At 32.5% G+C, this 22,360-nt stretch overlaps 2 protein-coding genes across 2 annotated transcripts; both read left to right on the plus strand.

Annotated features, from left to right (window-relative positions):
* The first annotated feature begins 14,918 nt into the window (after positions 1-14,918).
* Positions 14,919-16,754, plus strand: LOC143911534 (uncharacterized). The gene has a single exon (XM_077430429.1). The coding sequence runs from the start codon at positions 15,267-15,269 to the stop codon at positions 16,641-16,643; it is 1,377 nt and encodes a 458-aa protein (XP_077286555.1). The 5' UTR covers positions 14,919-15,266; the 3' UTR covers positions 16,644-16,754.
* A 4,513-nt stretch (positions 16,755-21,267) lies between these two features.
* Positions 21,268-21,945, plus strand: LOC143912127 (uncharacterized). Its single transcript, XM_077431335.1, has one exon. The coding sequence runs from the start codon at positions 21,350-21,352 to the stop codon at positions 21,731-21,733; it is 384 nt and encodes a 127-aa protein (XP_077287461.1). The 5' UTR covers positions 21,268-21,349; the 3' UTR covers positions 21,734-21,945.
* The last annotated feature ends 415 nt before the right edge of the window (positions 21,946-22,360 follow it).

Raw genomic sequence — 22,360 nt, forward strand, 5'->3', positions numbered from 1 at the left:
CCATATACGTATGTGTTTTACAATCTCGATACATACATGTGTACATGTTTTAACATCATGTCTATATTTGAATATGGTTTTCTAGTACTAAATGGGATGGAATAATATAACAAATTTTATAATAATTTTACATATCATACATTACAAGTACATTTATTGCTTAATCGAACACGAAATAGCATTCCCCATTTATAAACTGGTGTCCTGGATCACACGGATTTTTTGTCGTCACTTCATTGAAATAATCATCACAACCTTTATCGTCCTCAGCCTCACCAAACCTGGATGCGGTGAAGGCCACTTTGCACTTTCCTCTTACGTTCTTCGAGCCATCAGGACATACGGTCTTTTTGGTGACGAATTCAGGTGCGTCTATAAAGTATCTGTAGGAGTTGCACTTGGATTGCACTTGGTTGGCGTTGCCTTGAGGACGAGCCCAGACTCCAAATTCGCAAAGGAACATCAGAGTAAGGATGGCCAAGGAGTATCTGACTGTGGCAACCATTGTTGTTGTCGACCGAAGCACTGGAAATGCGAATATAGTCTGTTCGTCGTCTCTGAATTTATCGGCAAAGTGGTGACGGGTGAGTGAGTATGTGTAGCGATTGAGAATCGGTCTTTTATAATGGTTTATTTTGTAAATAGTGCGAAATTGTATTGGGCGAAACCACTTCCGATCGGAAAGTACCTTTTATTCTATTCAATTCCGAGAGGCAAAACAATTCAAACCTTGTGGTCTCGTGGGTGTGGGTGTTCAATGTTAATTATTAAGCAGATTTAACACTTTAAATGCCGATAAGTGTTTTGTTCGGTGTCACGATAAAAAGATAAGTTCGCTAACGTTTTAAGGTATATTCATACTAGCAAAGCGGTTCGGTGATTACTGGTCACAAATTACTCGTCACAAAGTCACTAAAATCTCTATAACGGAACATCTGGCAGCCGAAAAGTCCATCATACTAACGATAACTATCATAGTAACGAGAACTTGAGTGCCAAATATTGTGTATTCGCGATTTTCATGGCAAAAATTGTCTTTGTGACCACCCCAATGTGACGAATAGTCCAATTACCTAGCAAAGCATATACATATATGCAGTGGCGGACTGGCCATACAAGCGAACATGCCCGATGGCACGTGGGCCCCACTATCTCTTAGAAATATGGGCCCTCAGTAAAATTAAATAACTTTTTAACTATTTAACGTGTGTAAAAATTTATAGGATATTGCACTTTGGGACCTAAAGTTTAGGTATTTCAACAAAACAAATTTCTTACGATATACAAAAACAACTAATACCTGCTTTAACAGCCCAAGGATCGGTTAACTTTTTTTATTAGGCTCGAAATGTAAGTTTCAACATTTGCATGGGCCCTTTTGCCGGGCCTATTTTCAACGTCAATATTATGTATATAACAATACCTATGTAACAACTACCTACTGAAATATAAATGGTAACAAAACAAATAAAAAAAAAAAAATATAAACTGAATTGCTTAAAACAATTTTGATAGGACGATTCATCATCAACCAGCGATTTAAATTTACTTCATACTTTCAAAATAACATTTGCTTATACTTCGACGATATATGTAGTAAGATTTAAATACACAATTTTAAACAGTTTCCGAATATAAAATCTATTCCTAATATAGACACATCCATGTAAATAGAAATACAGGATAGGGGCCCCCTCCCCAAAAATTAATTGAAAATATTATGCATTTTTTTCAGGGACGTAATTTGGGGGGGGGCATAGGGGGTAACTAATAAAATAATCGCTAAAGTGAAAGTGAAAAGACAGTCGGTAGAAATTAAGTTGATAAATTGATGTATTTAGTGATTATTGTATTTAGTATTGGTGATTTTAGTGACTCAGTTTGATGATCGATTTTTTTTGACCATGTGAAGATTTTTGGAAAAAAATTTTCGCCTGCGGCGCTTTTTTAACTTTTAACATAATATTTTTTTATAATTATTTTTTCAAAAATAATCTTATTTTTTTCATATTTTATTAGTCAATAAGGTGTATGCAAAGAATATTTTCCATTTTTATTCCGATATAAAAAGATTTTTTGAAAAAAGTTCATTTTGAGCAATCTTTGCCTGCCCAAGAAAAAGCTGAAATGGCGTCCCTGATTCTTTTATGATGCATTCTATTTACCTAGGAAAAGAGTTAAAACGAAATATACAATGTAATTTATGGATCTATTTTGCTTCTGCCATTTTTCTTTTACCTACATTTGTTTATTCCCATTTTTGGAAAAAAAAAATTTTCCCTTGATTTTTAGCGTGATGAAAAGAAGAAAATTTTATTATATGGGGGGGGGAGACAAATTTTTTTAACCCTGGGGGGGCCCCTTTGACTCCTGGCATGCACTGATTTCAGTCCCAGTCCGCCACTGCATATATGCAGCCAGTAGTATGGCTCAGTGGTAGCGTTAATACTAAGCGTTGACAGGGCGCCGGGTTCGATCCCATGAATTTATTATTATTTTATTTTATTTATTGAAAAATCAACAGACAACAAGATGTAGACATGCATAAAAACCAAGAGTAAATATATAATATATATAGCATCCAAGTCTAATTACAGATTTTTACAAAGATAAACAAATGAAAAGAAAAATAATAAAAGCTATAACTAAACTAAAGTGTTAAAATATTGGAAAAAGGTTATAAGATAGAATAGAAGAAGAAATGGAAATTTACAAAGATAAACAAATGAAAAGAAAAATAATAAAAGCTATAACATGACTAAATAGCACATTGCATAACTAAACTAAAGTGTTAAAATATTTGAAAAACGTTATGAAATATAATAGAAAAATAAATGGATCAATCGGTCAAGATTCTCTTGACGTTAGTCATGAATTGATGTAGGGAAATACCGAACAGATCAACCTCATTCAGCTCCCCGTAAAACATACGATAGACACGCTGCAGATAAGAATATTTTTGGGAATTATTATTAAAAGGATTAAGTGAAAAGAGTGCAACGTGTCTAGAATACCTAACTGGGATCCTGAAATCAACCTTATTCAGTAAATCAGAACAATCAAGGAAACCATTTATGAGCTTAAAGAAGAATGTAGCATCAGTAAGTCGTCGCCTGACAGAAATATTGTTAAAAGAACCCGGCATGCGTTGCAATGCCACAATAACGCTTGCAATTCCCATTTCCGTTGCCGTTCCCATTCTTTATTATGAGTATAATCTTTAATACTGCTGGTCAGATATGGATATTGGTGACTCCAAATCGATCGTTTCCTATCAGAGTTTGCCATTTACCTGATTTCATTGTTGAAGTGGTTCCTCCATCAAATTGGCAAAAGCCATCCCACCTATGTCACCACTATTTGAATATGATTTCAAAAAATTACTATCTATACCACAGATGTCTCGCTAATTCTTATATATAGTATGTGTATTATGCTTATGTGTCTGGTCACAGTGACGCATTAAGGTGTTCTGTAATGTCACTGTGACAAATATGTAAATAAATAAATATCAGTTCACTTTTCAATACTATTTTTAGTGTTCAAATAATTAATGGTTTAGCACGATGGACCCATTTATAAACTCTTTATTAATAAAATACCAAACTATCTAACTCTCATCATCAAATCATACCTAACTCGTAGAAAGCTAGTAGTTTGCGTAAATAATGAAAATAATCACAGCTGGCGTTCCGCAGGGGAGCTTGCTTGGCCCACTCTTATTCTCCATATACATACATATATATAAATTACATACCTATTGCAAAATAGTCCTATTTATTATTTATAAGCATAGATGTCTTGCTAATTTTCTTATGTATAGTATTTTTATAATGCTATAGTCTGTATTCTTTTATATAAATAGTATTTTAAATTTAATACCGGCAACTGCATATAACCAGCAATACGAAAAGTATTCTTCGTATGGATGTTACAGTGAAATTATAATTACACTGAAGTTTCAGTGAACTCATATCCAATTATATTTTGAATTGGTATAATTATATTTTCTGGCACTGGCCCCCATTAGTGAAATTATAATATTTGACAGTTGGATGATAGTGAAAACCAACAAGACTATTATTTATAGAATACTAGTGTTTTTACCCGGCTTCGCTCGGTATTTATAATATAAACCGCTTCAGCATGGCCAATCTACATAATATGTAATAAATTTATTTGAATAGTTCTATATTATTTAAATTTATTTGAATAGTTCTATATTATTTAAATTTATTTGAATATTCATATGTTTTTTTTATCAAATTTAACGTCGGATTCTACGAACCAAACAAACAAGCATACATACAAAATCTATCATACTATACAGCAGTACATGTCAGCACATATCAAGCAAAACCGTTTTTATTTGGCCACTGTGCAAATATTCACACACGACGTGACGTCATAGCAGCGCGTATACGCGTACTTATGAAAGTGCGCATACGTTTATGAATATTTTCGGAAACAACATATTGTGACTCGATGATACGACCCAAGAAATATTGCGCCGTATTATCGCGCTCTGTAATGTATATGTAAACTGATGTTGCCTTGTACTCGGCCGAAACTTGCCGAAATCGTTTGGTGCTCAATAGTATGAATAGAAACTGTCGTTTATGTCAGCTGCTGCACTGTGCTGAAGTCGTGAACTAATGGATAGTATGAACGGACCTTTGATGTGGAACTGTATTGTTCGGAACGAAAGCTTCCCGAGTGAATGTTCGTTATTATTATTTTATATCATCTTTTTACATTCAAATTTGACCTTAAAACTCTGATGAATAAATACATTTTTTGTTGATTCAAATTTTAAAGTTTATTAATTCCGTTCGATTTTTTGAAAGGAAAATGACTTACATCCTGAATTATTTATTAACAACCATCATTTATGTAGCCATGAGTATGAATTTTAATGTGTTTGACTATACATACATACGTATATGAATAAGGTCAAATGACGAATAATTGAAACCACATTTGTGGGTTCTTCGATCTTCATATGAAGAGATTGTAAATATGCTTATTTAGGGGTCATGATGATCTATTCACACATATTCGTACCGAGGCTATCGATTTTATTACGATAGAATCGATAGCCCGGCCAATTTTGTTTAAGATATGTAGATCGGCCAATTTTGTTTAAGTACTACTTTTTGGAAGATCCGGTGGAATGCAATTTTGAGAACATTTATATATTTTACTAGACCTCTTAAACATATGTGCTCTTAATGAGAAAATTCAAATACAATTCTTGTATCAGTGGGATGAAAATAAAAAAAAAATCATTAAATTTAATAAACCGGAAGTGGGATTTTTTCGTCTTAGAAAAGTCAAAAATGTTGTGATCACCCGATTTTTTCCACACCCCTGAACGTATCAAGCTGAAAATTTATATTTGTATTCTTTATGTACTAACTTAGAGTTGATAAGGTATTGTTTAGAATTCCTAAACCAGAATTAATAATATTTCTTTATTTTAATTTGACCTTTTAGATTATTTTTATCTTTTTGATATTTATAGTGTTTTAAGTAATAAAAAAAACTTGAACAAAATCCGACAACCGGAAGTAGAACTTTTGTCTTGTGCAAGTTTCCACACAATTGCGCTCAATTTGTATCGAAAATGCTGTCATAGCTATTAGTATTTCATAATGCTGCCGGTATGCGTGAATGTCTCTGTACGCTTCAATATCGAATTTTGTTTTGTGACCTTCTTATATTCCTCAAATACATAGATAAAGTCATTGGTTGGTCACATCCAAATTTTTTATTTTAAATTTACCAGGAAGGCGCGTTGGGTTTACCTTTTAGGACTTCCTGGTATAAATATATAAATAATATTAAATAAATAAATATAAAGGTTTTCTCAAATAATGTTGCGTAGGGGTGGATCCAAATAAAAGGCCAAAGTCGCTTCACAGCATTTATTGGGAGATAAATGAGATCCACGCACTGCCAGTGCTCCGTCCAGAATGCCTTGGTATGGCCTAAGTATCTGTTTATAAAGGACAGGTCGTTCAGTGCATCTTCCTTGATACGTTTGTTTACCTATTGTTATAGTCACGTACCAGATATGCAGTCTCGTCACGCTTTCGCGCTGTCAGTTCTGAGAACTCTAGCGGGAGTGGGGTTACCGACCATTAAGTCCATTTGGGGGGGGGGGGGTCTCCATTGTTAGCTGACTGTACTTAAGCCTGGAGATAATCCTTGAAAACCAATAAAAACGGTGGCTCCTTTTCGTATATGCTACAATAATATTTCTTTATTATATTTTGACCTTTTAAATTATTTTCATCTTCTTGATATTTAATGTGTATAATAATTATACTGATTACAAACCTCCTGTACGTTTCACTTAAGATTACAATTCAGAGGACAATTTACCTCTTATCCGATCGTTTTCATACTTTGCCATATTGCTCATTTTGGTCATCAATATAAGTAAATGGATCTTATGCCATTACGATAGAGATAAAATATCGTTTAAGACGTGTTTGAAGTTCGAGTATTTTAAATCTGGGTGACGTCTGTGTAGTTTTTAATTTTATTCATAGATGGCGGTAGTAAATACAAAACTAAAAGGAGGTTTGTTTTCAAAAAAGTATTTTTTTTTTAAAAACTTGAACAAAATCCATTAACCGGAAGTTAAACTTTTGTTTCGTTTTAATTTGAAATATGTTTTTATAAATTAAACAAAAAAAAAAAAAAAAAACAACACATCTGACTTTTTAATTTGAAACGCAAAAAAGTTATATATAATTATCGTCGGGGTTATCATTAGGTGTTGACTCTCAGTGAGATTTTTTGTTCCCACTGACTTTTTGTTCGAATTTTTGACGAAACGAAAAATTGACTATCGCGTAAGTTATTTTAATTGAGAATTTTGCGGTTCCCCATCTGGAACGAAGACGCATTCGAAAACATTTTTAATTCAATACAAACGACGACAGTCTTCAACAACAGTCTTTGTCCGCAGAACGAGGATGTGGTGAATCAGATTGCCGAACAAAAGTATCTAATCGCCGTTTGGCTTCGGGCTTTGTACCATGTACTGTATCAGTTTATGCCTCGTCTTAGACTTAGGCGTTTGCTTACATAATTTCAATTTTTCACACGCGACATGACATCAAACGACGATCGCCATTCGACCAGTGCTTTGAAGCTTTGTTGCATTCTTGTCGTGCTGATTTCAACAATGTTAGACGGCTTCAAATGCGATTCGGACGAGTTCGGGGTAGAAGTGTTCACCGTGGCGTTGAAAAAGAACGAAAAGTATCTTATACGAGTGCCTACAATCCAGTGTCGTCCCGGATTCAGACGAGTGAACAGAAGTTGCAAAAAGATACACAATTATAACGTGATTAGTGAACGGTTAACTGTGCGAAAATGCCCTCAAGGAATGTCGCAAACGAAAACAGGCAGATGCGAATTTTTAAATTGACGCTACAAACGTTGATTTTGTATTTACAATATTGAATTATCACCAATTCTTTATATATGTACAATGTACACCAGACGGTGTTGTTCGCATTTTGAATTTATACGTAAGCATATAATTAAACGGTTGCTTTTACGAAATCATTGAATTGATGCTAATTTCTTAAATTGACTACCGTTTTTTTTATCTAAATACAAATTGTATGTGTGTGTGTGCAGAATCACGATCAAAATGTATGATTCAGAACGGTGACCATGCATGACTAATGAACACGAATTCACAAAGTACAACAAACGTTCGAAATTTACTCGCCGTAGAGGGACTAATTAAATTTTTATTATTCAAGGCTTTTTAATTGACCTCAGGCAGTTCGTCAAGTGAAATTAAATTTGTATTATTTCTCTCAATTTATACATATGCAAAGCTTAGGCCGATCCGAAATGTGAGCTCTTCGAGACGGACGATTCTCTTCGCGCCAATTATGTATTATATTATATAATATTTACCATGTAACTTTTGTAACGAAAAGTGTGAATAAATTTAATTTATACATTTTAAGTTGTATTTTAAATTATTATTTATAAATAAAATTCCGACTTAAATGTATATAAGCAATATGTAATTGTGTAAACGTGATACATTTCAAATGAAATTGTTACTGATTTTATCGATTTAATTTAAATCTATCAATATTCCATGATATGTATGCATTCCGGATTCAGAATAAAAAAATTGAAAGCCTTTTATTTATGTGGTATATGTTTAGAATACACTTAACCTCAATGTGTGAACTATGAAATGATAGTATTTTCGCTATCGAAATAATATTTTTATATTATTCCAAGAATTTTCAATTATTTTTACTATGCATATCAAATTAATCACTTATTTCCAACATACAGATAATAATGAGTATTCATATTTAGAAATAAAATTCCGATTGAACGTTTTAATGATAAGAGAAAGTATTCATTACGTAAACAGCATAAATAAATGTAATAAATGACATTGGTATTAGTAGTCAATTATAATTCAATTCAAAATGAAATATTTTATTTATTAGTCATTATTATTAGAATAAACTCAACCCCAATTTGCAAACGGTGAATGATTTCACTCTTGAATGAAAATTCATGATTATTTTTATTTTTCTGAGAATTTGAAACTCATTTACATAATTTATATACCATATCATAAATAAATAATAATAAGAGGCAGTTGAAAATTTATTACAAATTGTTTACATGTAGTGTACTTAACAGCTTTATATACAAAATGTATTTCATTAATTGTGAATTTTGTGCGGCTTTAGCACAGTTAAACGTCGATTATTTAAATTGATAGTTTGAGGATATCAGAGTTAATGGGATTCAGGTGTCGATGTGCCTCAATTAAGGTCGGTCAGTCAATTAACCATTTTCAGACACGTCACCGATTAGTTGAGTATCGATTGGATATTTTAGAAGAAAAAACATACATAATGATATGATTCAAATCGACAAAGAACGAGTAATTTGAATGCGTCAGACCAGAGGAACGAGTTTCATCCGTGCCATTGCTCAATGGCTCTCAATGATGTGCATCCGATGCACTCGTTTCAAAATTTCATCATTGAACTCGAAAATCATCCAACGATCCGAACGACCTCGCCGAATTGATTCAACGGTACAAAAATACCCGAACTGTCATCTCAGGTGTCTAAAAACATTTATGTGCATATGTAATGATTTTGATATTACCTTTTCTTTGAGAGACTGGCAATTATTGTGTCACTTCTCGTTGTTGATTTGGCAATGCTAGTTTTCTCGGATCCTTGAAGAGACTGGATCTGAACTGCGATTTCTTCTAAAGGTGTGTATTTATATAGGAATGTTGTAAAACAAAAATAGAAAACAAGAATATGAATAATACATTAAAAGATGTTTGATTTTTTAAACAAACATATGTATGTATATGCATTTGCATATATACACATATTAAGTAGTTGATGGAGACGTCAAGATCAACAACGTTATTTACAATTATGTATCTCAATAAATTAAATACCTGATACTATTATACTGTAGTGAATTAAGAATTTAATTTGTATTTAGTTAAAGATTTTTTGTATTTAGTTACAGAAAATTATTCAAATGATAAATTAAAATTTTATTCAGGATGTTTTTCATGTTATCTATATACATATGTACGTATAATATATACGTATGTACATATGTATATTCTAAGTATCAATAGATTGTGTATTTATTTATATAGTTACATATACATATAATAAATGAAACAAATAAAAAAATATTTAGGCCTTATTTTATTATTAATGATCAATTTTAAGCTATTATAGTATTCGGAATTAAATTTATATATGATTTTTATTAAAGTTTTATGGCATTTGTCTGTTGTATTATTTTTTTATGAATGTGTATAATACGAATATAAAAAAATAACACGAAAATTATGTAAATTGTCGTTTTTTATGATTTTTAAATACGAACAAGCTCACCTGTTGAATGTCATATTATTGCAATAGCAACAACCTATACGATGGTCAGTAATTTTTACGAAAATTGAGTGGAAAAATGTAGATAAAAATGAACGGTCATTTAACCGTTTAAGGCGCAGACACACACAGAATCGTATGGCATGGCATGCCTAGGTATACTCCAGCTGTGAATGGGCGTGTATTATACCAGACAATCAAATCTATATACATATGTAAAAAAAATCGCAAAAAACACTCCAAGGTATGAGTCTTGGCTGGCATAGAACAAGCGTGCTAGCGTTTCTTACACGTGCAAAACTATTTAAAAGAAAACATGTGCCACGTACTACTCTGTGTGTCTGCGTCTTTATTATATTTTTTGACAAACAGACAGTAGTCAAGCAGTCAGTGACCGATAATATAATATAATGTACTACTCATATATTTACTAACAAAATCAAACAATGTTACTGACCGAATAAATAAAGGCCTGTAATTTTGTATAGATGTATGTATTATAGATTTTATTTTTATTTTATTTAGATATATACCAGAAAAGCCTAACAGGTAGACCCCAATGCGCCTTCCTATACAATTAATTACGAACATATCAGCATTTTTATTACTTTAATCGCTGTATTATTTATGTCAAGCAAGGATAAACACTACTATAGAATTTCAACGAAACAGCTCGAATGTTTCTTTTTGACAAGACAATACCATGTACACCACATTTTTTCTATATGTTTAAAACTATCTAAAAATAGCCATGTCCCACATCCCACGCTGTGTGAATTCGCCCTTACTGGTATTTATACGAGCAGGATGCAGGATGCAAGCCACTCTGTTATTACAAGAGTTACATTTTTTTTTACATACATACATAGATATATACCAGTAAAGCTTGACAGGAAGACCCCAATGCGCCTTCCTGGACAATTAATTACAAATAATACAGCATTTTACATAAACCACTGTATTTTCAGAAGCTGAAGAACACGAAATAACAACACTGTTCGACACGAAAAATGGCTCAGAGACAAGATATGACTTTTCTTATATATCTATGCCCAGTAAATACGAATCTGGTAATAACAAATGTTGATTGGCTCGAGATTCGGAAATATATGTATGTGTTTTTTAAATCGCGCGATTTTTCTATATCTTCGTGTTGTTCGGTCGATGTCTCAAAATCTGTAAATTTCCTGTTCAAAATGAAAATTGGAATCTATAGTCGGGTATTTTATCTTTCATTTGTAGTACTTTTCAGCTTTCAAATCTCTCTCAGTAGCTGTCCAGTTCAAATCAAAAGTCAAAAGTACGTATTTTCACTTGGGATTTTTTCCCACTGTTAAAACTATTTTATATTGAGTATTTTCTATTGTAACATGTTTATTGGGATAGTGTTCTGACCACATTTTTTTTTGTTTTCGTTTGTAGTGTGCTGAATTTTAAATCGGTAAAATTGCGAGCTAAAATCTCGTACTAGTATTTACACGAATCTGAATTGAATTAATAGGGATAATATATTAAATTGTCTTTATATGAGAATTAAATAAAATTCCACTTAGAAAAATCATATTTCGACTATTCGTTTATTTTATCGAGGTAAGCCAGTTATCAATAGAATTTTTGTTATTAATCCACAAGAACGTCAGACACTTTTTCGTGGGAGAAGTTTCAAACGCGTCTAACGAGATATTTTTGCTCTATCGTAATGGTGGAGGATCCATTTACTTATATTGATGACCAAAATGAGTAATATGGCAAAGTATGAAAACGATCGGATGAGAGGCAAATTTATTTCAGAATTTTTTCGTAAGTGAAGCTCAAAGGAGGTTTGTAAAAATGAAAACGAATACTGCACAGTACATAGCTGGAAATAGAGTTTGTGGAAATCGTTCAATAATTTCAAGAACTTTCTATAAATGGAAATTTATTAAGAAGCGGACCATTGAGTGTTTATTTGGCAACGTTTTTCCACCGAATCGTCGCCGTTTCACCACAATCGGCGCGATTGAATTGCGAAATTGTGCGAACTGTATATTATTTGCGGCTCGGAAGCCGGGGAAATTTTCTCCATGTGTGATATGAAACTGGGTGAAGTTGCAGAAACGCAGATCTGCGTGGGATGTCGACAGGTTTAAAAACGACGAGTGTGTCCGGCGACCTGGTCATAACGAATCGCAGATCTCACCTGACCAGTTCGTTATCTTGGGATTGGCACGCAATTTTCGCACACCTCTGTCATCATGTCGACCCTTCAATTGTCACTGATTGTCTTCGCACTCCTGGCCATGTTCAGCAGCCTGGTCAGTTCGACTCCAGTGCCTGGCGAAAGGAGCGAATCTGATTCGGAGTCAGGTGTGATGCATTTTGGCGAGGCTTCTCTGACTCGTCCATCAGGGTCGTGGAAACCCCACTATAGGGTTATATCAGTGCCATCGTTCTCCAAGAATTGTCCTGAAGGTATGAAATGGGCCGGCAACAAGTGCAGACAGATTATATATTGAAAAAGTTCGATTCGAATCGTTATATGTGTACATATGTGTCGTTAAAACGTTGCTTAATGTTGTAAATTGTGATATTAGTGATAATCATGTTTTTAGTGTATTTAAATTAAACGTTATCTTAAGTCCTTGTGCTATTTTATTTCCCTTTTTTATTTACATAAAATAAATTAATGTCGTCTGATTGAATCAGGTCATGTATGAATTTTATCTACATATGTCCTACATATTTTTTCATATTAGCATTTGTTAAAGATTGAATGCTTTGACGTGAAGATAGACCGTTTTGGAAGATCGTAAGTAATTTTAAATTGAGAAATTGATGCATCGAGTGTAAAGAAGGATCGTTTATTAAAGTTGGAATTGTGAATGTTCTAGTTTATAGGTTTCTTGTATGTTTGTAATCAATATACATAGTAATTTTAAATCAACATATTAATACATTAATAAATTAATAAGCGCATTATAAAAATATTGAATCAACACATTGATATACACATTATAAAAATATTTAATTAAAAAGAACAATCTGGAAAAATTAAGTTAATTTATTAATTGAAAAATTGACATATTGAGTTCACAGAAGGTTTGTCTATTGGAGTTGGAATTATGGATTTTTGCTCTCTTTATATATAAAGTAATCTATATATATTGTATTATGTACTAATTTTAAATCAACATAAGCACACTATAAAAATATTTAGTTAAAAAGAACATTCTAGAAAAATTAATTACATTTTTTAATTGAAAATTTGAGTTAAAAGAAGGATTGTCTATTATAATTGGAATGATGAATTTTTGCATTTTTTGTTAGCTTGGTATGGATGTAATATAAATACTGTGTTCCTATATACTAATAATAAATCAACATAAGCACATTAAAACAGTTAAAATTAAAAAGAGCATTCTAGAAGAATTGACATATTGATATATTGAGTTAGAAGAAGGACCATCTATTAGAGTTGGAATTGTGGATTTACGCTCTTTTTGGTAGCTTATGTGAATTCAATCTTACATACTAACTTTAAATTAACATAAGCACATAAAAAAATATTGAAATTTAAAGGAACATCCTGGGAAAATTAAGTTAACTTTTTTATTTAAATAATTTAGAAATTGATATATTGAATTAAAAGAAGGATCATTTATTAGAGTTGGAGTTGTGGATTTTCACTCTTTTTGGTAGCTTGAATGTACTCTATTTATGTATGTATAAGCAATTTTTAAATTAAAATAAGCACACGATGAAAATATAGAAATTAAAAAGAACTTTCTGAAATTTAATATAATTTTTAAATTGAGATATTAGTATATATTTTTTGTGTTAAAAGCAAGCTTCTTTAATGGAGATTCTTCATTTCTCTTTTATGCAGTCTGGGTATTATAAGAATATATTATAGAATATCAAATTGGCTCCAAAGATTTTTGGATTTAAAGTGACTATAAACAGAATGAATTTAAAAAATATTTCAGCCAAAATTTTCATCGATCACATATTCAGTTAAAAATATTGACTACACCAATAAAAATCAATCACAGATATGTAAGTATAATATTTTTTTCAAATTACTAATATTTAATAATATATTCATTAGCCTCAAAAACACATTTTATATACATAGAGGACGCTCGAGTATATTTTAAATAAATATTAAGAAAATGTTTTATTAATATTTTATACAATGATAGAATTTATATTTCACATGACATGATATAAGTATACATATGTACAAAAATACATACATTCGTACATAATTAACTATTAAAATATGCGACAGCATACAATTTGCATTTGTTACGAAATGAATTATTTATACAAACTGTCGAATGATTTATTTAAGGAAAATTAATATAAAATCAATATTAAATGTAAACTTTATGTATAGTTCGTAGATAATTGTTAAATATTTAAATAATTGAAAGTCAGTCGTAAAGAATAACGGTATACAAATGCATAATGCAACAGTGAATTTTATATGAATCATATGTATGCCACGCTTATTGTAAATACAAATCAATGAAAGGAAATATAATTTTGGCTTCCTTAAAAATTGTATTATGTTGATAATTTTGAATAAGCTATTACTTTGGGATTATCTGTTGAATCAGAGGCCACGATGTTGGTACGTGTTCAAATTTACAAGGCAAACTACTGCACATATCAATTGTAATAATATGCAAAATGTTGCTATATGTATTTACGTTTAATACATGAATTTAAATTGAAAGTCAATATACATATTATTATATATAAGTTTTAATTTGAAATAATATGTTTGAACTTTTGACACACGCTCAATGAATTTAACATTTTTTGTTGCCGTTGCGGAATTTCTGTTGATTGAACAAATTATCGCAGATTTCTACTGAAGTTTTGGAATAATGAATCTATGTAAATATTAGCATTGTGTCACGAATGACAACAAAACATCAGTCGTCGAATATTTCCGGCTTATTAGATCCGCGTTAATCTGGTTTCGCTTGGGTGACGGAAGTACGTTCGACTCATCGACTTTAGCTGCCAACTGTGACGGAAAATGTAACTAATTTGCGGTTTCGATTTGAAAACAGAGCGGATCTTTTGTCTATACTTGGAAATTACCATTCGTATAGTGGAAAAAATATTAAAACTCTGGGATTTCCGAGCCCAGCCCCCCATAACGATCAAGGTTTTCAATGCGATGCATATTAATCGGCTTTCGGCTAAAGCAGTTAGTTTCCATTCGACCGGCTCATGTGCTGCTCGTGTAGCTCGTCAACGACAAACCAGTATTTCCGCTTGTGTGAAAAGTAGAAACAAAAAAATTACGCGAGTGTTCCAAATTGTGCTTTAAATATGAAGTGCACGATTTTCGTCGCGCTGTTTGCGTGTTTTTTATCGTCGCAATGCAGTGGTGATCTTCTTACAGATTTGACTAAACATGTCGGTAATGCTTTTGGGAATGTAGAGAACCAATTCAGGAACGGAGTTCATGGAATACAATCTGGTTTACGTACTGTATTACAACCTGGACACAAGCGGGATGGCAGTCACGAAGACAACGGCGAATCTTGCGAACATGATGGTCATGGACATCATCATGGACACGGTCATGGTGGCTACGGAGGATATGGAGGAAATGGTGGCTATGGAGGACATGGTGGCTATGGAGGATATGGTGGCTATGGAGGACATGGTGGTTATGGAGGCTATGGCGGCTACGGTGGTCATGGAAATTATGGAGGTCACGGTCAAGGAGGTCACGGTGGACATTATCCAGGAAAACCACAATACGGTGGTGGTAATCTTGATGGATTCGGTCAAGGCAAACCGGGACAAGGCGGATTCAACAACAATCCCGACGGCACTGCTGAAGGCTTTCCAGGACAGGGTGGCAATAAAAATCCAAATCAAGGTATTCCAGGACAAGGTGGCTTGAATGGTAAGCCGAATCGTCCAAATCAAGGCATTCCTGGACAAGGTGGTTTAGAAAACGGTGGTGGTTTTAATCAAGGTGGTCTTGGACAGGGTGGTATTGGACAAGGTGGTATTGGACAAGGTGGTATTGGACAAGGTGGGATTGGACAGGGTGGGATTGGACAGGGTGGAATTGGACAGGGTGGAATTGGACAGGGTGGAATTGGACAGGGTGGAATTGGACAGGGTGGAATTGGACAGGGTGGAATTGGACAGGGTGGTCTTGGACAGGGTGGTTCTGGACGTCCTAATCGTCCCAATCAGGGTAATCCTGGACAAGGTGGAATTGGGCAGGGTGGTTCTGGACAGGGTAATCCTGGACAGGGTGGTCCTGGACAGGGTGGTCCTGGACAGGGTGGTCCTGGACAGGGTGGTCCTGGACAGGGTGGTCCTGGACAGGGTGGCCCTGGACGTCCCAATCGTCCAAATCAGGGTAATCCTGGTCAGGGTGGTTTGAATCAAGGTGGACAAAGTGGTTTGAACGGAAATCCAAATATTCCTAATCAAGGCAATTCAGGACAAGGTGGCATCAATCTTGGTGGCTCAAATGGACAGGGTGGTTTCAATAATCCCGGACAAAATCCGAATCGTCCTGGTTTGCCTAATCAACCACCACCTTCGGTAGTTCCAAATAATCCTCAGCCAGGTGGTGGTAGCTTAACACCTGTAACGCCTAGTGAAAACGAGGATTTTGAAATCGACATCAGATTCGTGGACGAAGAAGCTGCTACGACAAATAAAACTGCGAGAAAGTGATTTGCTTAAATATAATATATACATGGTTATAAGACTATTCCTGCAAAATGGAACAAATGTATTAGTTAGTTCTTAGAATAAAATATATTTAATTAAACCATCGATATTTTTTCAATGACACGACCCTTTTTGTTCATACGAAGTGTAAATGAGATTGCAAAGTAAACACATTCATTTGTGTATTTTTCTTTTAAACCATTCAATTGTGAATAAGCTGGTAACTGGTTGAACAACATAGTACAAGAAGAATAAACACACGTTGGTGGAAATGAACTGAGGGGAATCCGGTTTTGAGATAAATATTGAAGTTCATATTTTTTATACAGGTATGTATTTCATTATGACTATTATTAACACATGGCGTATAGGTTTTTTTCAATTAATTATTATGTAGTATACATATTTGAAAATAATAAAATAAAGATAAAGCACTATGTGAGTGTCTTCAAATGTTTTGGCATGTAGACACATATGAAAGTCTTAATTATAATACAACTGTACTTTTTAATCATTACAATGGTAAGGTTGTGATTTTATGAGGAAAAATTACAATTAATTACGTTTCTTATTCTCTTCGAACGATGAAATGTTTTTATTAAGGACAAGGTGATTTCGACAACAATGATTCCACTCAAGGTATTCCAGGACAGTCAAGGTGGATTGGTAGTTATAATCTGGACTCATCAAAATAATCAACGCTTTGAGAATTATAATAAATAATACTACATGTACATATATGTGTGGGTTTTTCCGTAATATTATCATCAATAAAAATATAATCATAATAAACACGTCACAGGAAATTTTCCACACGAATTTTGTAAATATTGTGAAATAATATTTTTTTAACCGGTTTGTAGCGATTGTTTTTAATTCGCAACGAGAACAATTAAACAATCTCTAAGAAAATAAAAGAGCTTCCATTCACACACATGTAATATCAGGTATTTATTAAAATTTTAAGCAGTATTGATTTTTTTACAGTATATTTAGTAAACCATATACATACATACATACATACATACATATGTATATACACATACATGCTGAATTATTTTATTTATATATTATAATTTTTTGATTATAGTTAGAGTACTGCTTTTTGAAACCCATTCTTAATTTTTCCAGATTCAGATGGTTGATTTCTTGGTAAATATTGAATTTAAAAATGATTCAACAAAATCATGACAATTTTGTATTTTTTTAATCGAATAGTATCGCATTGCATCGAATTTGTATTTTTTTAAACTACAAATATCAATTGAATAGTTTTATAAAACTTAAGTATATATTATTTTAATGAAATTATTTTCAAAAATTATGTTTTTGAAAATAATTTAATTAGTTTTTCAATAATATAGACTTTTTTCTGATTTTAGTATTTTTTTTATTTTTTATTTATATTACAATCGATCTTTTCTCTATCTCCAATGAAAGTGTTGTTTAAATTAAACCAGCAGCATGGACTAGTGGTTAGCATATCTTGCTATGGTCAGTGTGGTTATAAGTTCGAGTCACACTCCTTGCTTCTGGCCAGACCTTGGTTTGTGAACAGGTCGGTCGTTTCCTATCAGAGTTTACCAATTTTTCTAATTTTCATTGAAACGATTATTAGCTTTCCCTCCCCATTTCTCTCGCAAAATCTTGAGTTATTATGTTATATCTCAAGATTCGGCGGGTTTCTTTTCATAGATGTCTCTGTGAATGATTGTTGTATAAAAATTCGTATTGTTGTATAAATGTTTATTGATCGTATTGTATACGATGTTTGCAATGCACTTTGCTATGTTTGACCATAGATGTCATGTATAATTTCGAAGGGTTTGGGGCAAACGATCGAAAAGCGCCAGACAGATTGAACCACAGATTAACTGGATGGCTGCTTTAAACGCAATTCTCGAATTCACGAATGAAAAATTGCACATCAGATGACGAGTAACCTTTCGATGTGCATAGATGCAATTATTAAAATGGTAATTATTAAAATTGAGTTGGATCTTTCTGGCGAGTTTTTAATAATTTAATAAGTAAAAATTCGGAACTAAAGTATCAGAAGCACAGAACGTATACAGGGTAGGTATGTCGGGACTTCGGGTAGATTTCGCTTAGTGTAAGTGCGAGCAGTGCGCACGCATAAGGTACACGTGTCGTTAATCTGTGGTTCAGTCTGTCTGGCGCTTTTCGATCATTTGCACCGCATCGAATTTCGAATTATTTGTATTATATAATTAGGTGTGTTTCTTGATCCGTATATTACACTGGTCGCACTGGAGCGATCTGTAATGACGAGTGTACATAGATTGATTGATTGATTGAATAAAAAGAAAACAAAAAATTAGTAATTTTGTAAATTATTTGCAAATATTTTCGGGAAGAAAATTAATTATCTAAAAACGTAAAGGCGGTTTGTAAAAATACTTTTATTTTGATAAAAATGAAGCACATCAATAATTGCTGATTTTCTATACACTTTGATTGAAACTAATAAGAGAGTTAGTTTAATTAAATAATATACATACGTATAACCAGCAGCAGTGTTGAGTTTTATATTCTTTCGTGCAAGGTGTCACGGCTTCGATTCCCACTAGAGTCTCGTTGTTGCCCAGACCTTGGTTTGTCGAGGTCGATCGTTTCTTATCAGAATTTGCCAATTTTCATTGAAACGGTTCCCGTAAAATTGGCTTTTCCTCTTCAATTTTCAATTGCAAACCTTGAGTTATTGTTATATCTTAGCTTTCGCCAGATTTCTCTTTGGATATTTATTGAAAGTAAAAATTCGTATTGTTACATGAAAAATGGTATTGATCGTATTGTACACGATGTTTGTAATGTCTGACCATAGATGGTATTGTTTCGATTTACTTGTGTATGTATGTAATAATTATGTATTTAATATATGTAATATATAATTTCTCGAGTCTTAATCTGTTTAGTACTCTCTCCGCTTTGGAGCAATCTGTTAGGCGAGTGTGACATTAAAATATTTAAGTTTAACATCAAAATATTTTCTTCTTACTAGTATTATAATTAAGTATATTTAAAGTTGACCGAATTTCTAAATGAAGTCAATTGTTTAATTCCCGTATAGAATTTAATCGATGAACTCTTTGTTACGTACATACAAGTAATCTTTTGAAGGGGTATTCTAGTCTAGATATTAAAAAAAAAAAAAACATTTTTTCTTTCATATTTTCGAAGCCTAAACCTATAAAAATATGTTCTTAAGAGGATTTCTTAAAATTCAAATTATTTTCGGAGATATAGTTGTTTTAGTGACGTGGCATCTGACCGGCGCGTAAATTTACGCGAAACTTTAAACGCGTTTTTCTTTAAACTTCTTTTTTCGAGACGGTTGTCATGGTTGTCAAGTTCTACTGAACCAATTTACTTGAAATTTGGTGTGAGCCTTCTCTATACATTACTCTATTGCACAAACTAAAACCATAACATAATTTCAATTTATAAAAAATTCAGAAAAGTAAAAAAAAACTGGTAAAAAATGTCTTTTTATTTCAGACAGCCGCTATTTTGCGAAAAAATTTTTTTTACCTTTCCGTAGTTCGGGCGATTGCTTTTGATTTTGATTTTTAAATGCTTTTTATTATTACGAAATTATGTTCACAATACATCTTATATCTATTTTAATAGCTACTGATCTACTGATCATTTTCTATTTTACAATTTTAATTTAATTTGGTTAGTAATCACAGTATTATATTATTCTAATGTTAATCTAAAGCATAATAGGAAAAAGAGCTCAAAAACCTATTTACAATCCTTATAAATGTTCATAATACATCTAATACATAATATTAATTAAAGACTCTCTAAAGTCGATGACCTAAAGCAGATTGTGTTTAGGTAATCTGTGTTTATACCTGAAGGGTATAGACATTTTGTTGTAATCACCGAGACTCTTCACAAGTGTGTTAGTATGGTTATTAGTGCTTCTGTCATATAATCTACTGGTTAGTTTGTTAGTAATGTCTGTAACAAACGGATTTTGTATTACTTGGAGCTTGGAAAGGTTAGTATTCGAGGCGTTATTCCATACAGGTGAAGCATAGGTTAATAATGGTAATATGAGCGCGCGATATAATTTTATTTTATTTAGCGTTGATAAAGAACTATGGCGATTAAATATTGGATATATTGAGGATATACCCCGCATCGCCTTGCATTTCGCTGCCTCAATGTGAGGTGCCCATCTCATTCTTTTATCAAACGTTCCTCCTAAAAAGGGCGATTGCAGAATTTGTTTGGATTAAGAATTAATTTGTTTTTTTGATATCAGATTACTAGGAGGGTTGCAATAGTGTCAACCAGGGCACGCCGTTTTTTTGAGACCCCTCACTTCATCGGCCTGTAACTTTTTGAATTTTGAATTTTTTTTATTGCACCTGAAAAAATACCTACAACTCATACCTCTAGATTAGAATACCCCATTAAGCTCTTTAATAATTCTATACAAAATGCAACGCAGAAATTGAAGATGTAAGTTCAATATTTGCACCATACTATAGGGTTATGAGAGATAAATCGTACATACATATATAACGCTATTCCAAGAAAAATAGAAATGCGCAATAAATCTTATCACAACGTTGAATATAAAATTTGGCCTTTGGCATTCAACGAACGCCATTTAACATCGACAGTCCACGACAACACACCTTATTCGAAGACGACATTTTTTTCCTACCAAAATGAAGCAGACCTTCTTGATTGTAATCTTGTGCTTATCTTTCGCGTTCTTGTGCCAAGCAGAATGGGGTAGACGCGATTGGAATCAAGGACAAAACGAACACAACCCTGAACACCACCATCACGGATGGCACGGCAGGGATTGGCACAGGGGTTGGCATGGACGTGGATGTGACCATCATGAGCGTAATTGGAGAACTACGGTCAAACCAGAAGAGCCTCATTTCAATGGTGAAGGTGATTTCAATCCCGAAAAACGAGTGCCGGACAATGTAGGAGGACAAAATTCACAGAAGGGAAGGGATACAGAACCTTTGTATGATATTGACGTAAGGGTGAACGATTTGGAAGATAACTTACCTTTGCGCAAACAACCGAAATATTAAATCAAAACTCAATTTTTTCAATCCTATATATATATATATATATGTATATATGTATACATATATCCCATATAATATATTTCTTGTAGAAAAAAATGTGTTTATATTTTTTTCATCATCTTAATTATTTTTATTTATGATAATTTTATATCTACAGTAGTTGATGTAACAACGTTGACTGATAAGTGTGTAATATAATTAAAATATAATATATATTATTTAACATTGTTTTATTTTGAAACTACATATGTACAGATATATGAATTTTCCCAAACAAATATTGATTTTTAAGCGCTTTTTATTATTACTAAATTATGTTCACAAAACAACTTATATATATTTTAATATCTACTGATCTACCGATAATTTTCTGTTTTACAATTTTTTGTTGTTGTTGTTAGTCTTTATAGTATTATCTTATTTTAATGTTAATGTCTTTAATGATGGTGTGAAAATTTTCTAAATTTTACATATAATGAATACTTTCGAAAGAGACTTTGTAAGTATGTAAGTATGTATTTAATGTTGGTTGGTAACATACATATGTATTTCGATATATATATTTTTCGATTCGAATAAAAAAAATAAAATAAAAAAAACAAATTAATAATTACTATTAGATTCGTCATG

Source organism: Arctopsyche grandis, chromosome 5 (assembly GCF_051622035.1).
Source record: "Arctopsyche grandis isolate Sample6627 chromosome 5, ASM5162203v2, whole genome shotgun sequence".
NCBI lineage: Eukaryota > Metazoa > Arthropoda > Insecta > Trichoptera > Hydropsychidae > Arctopsyche > Arctopsyche grandis.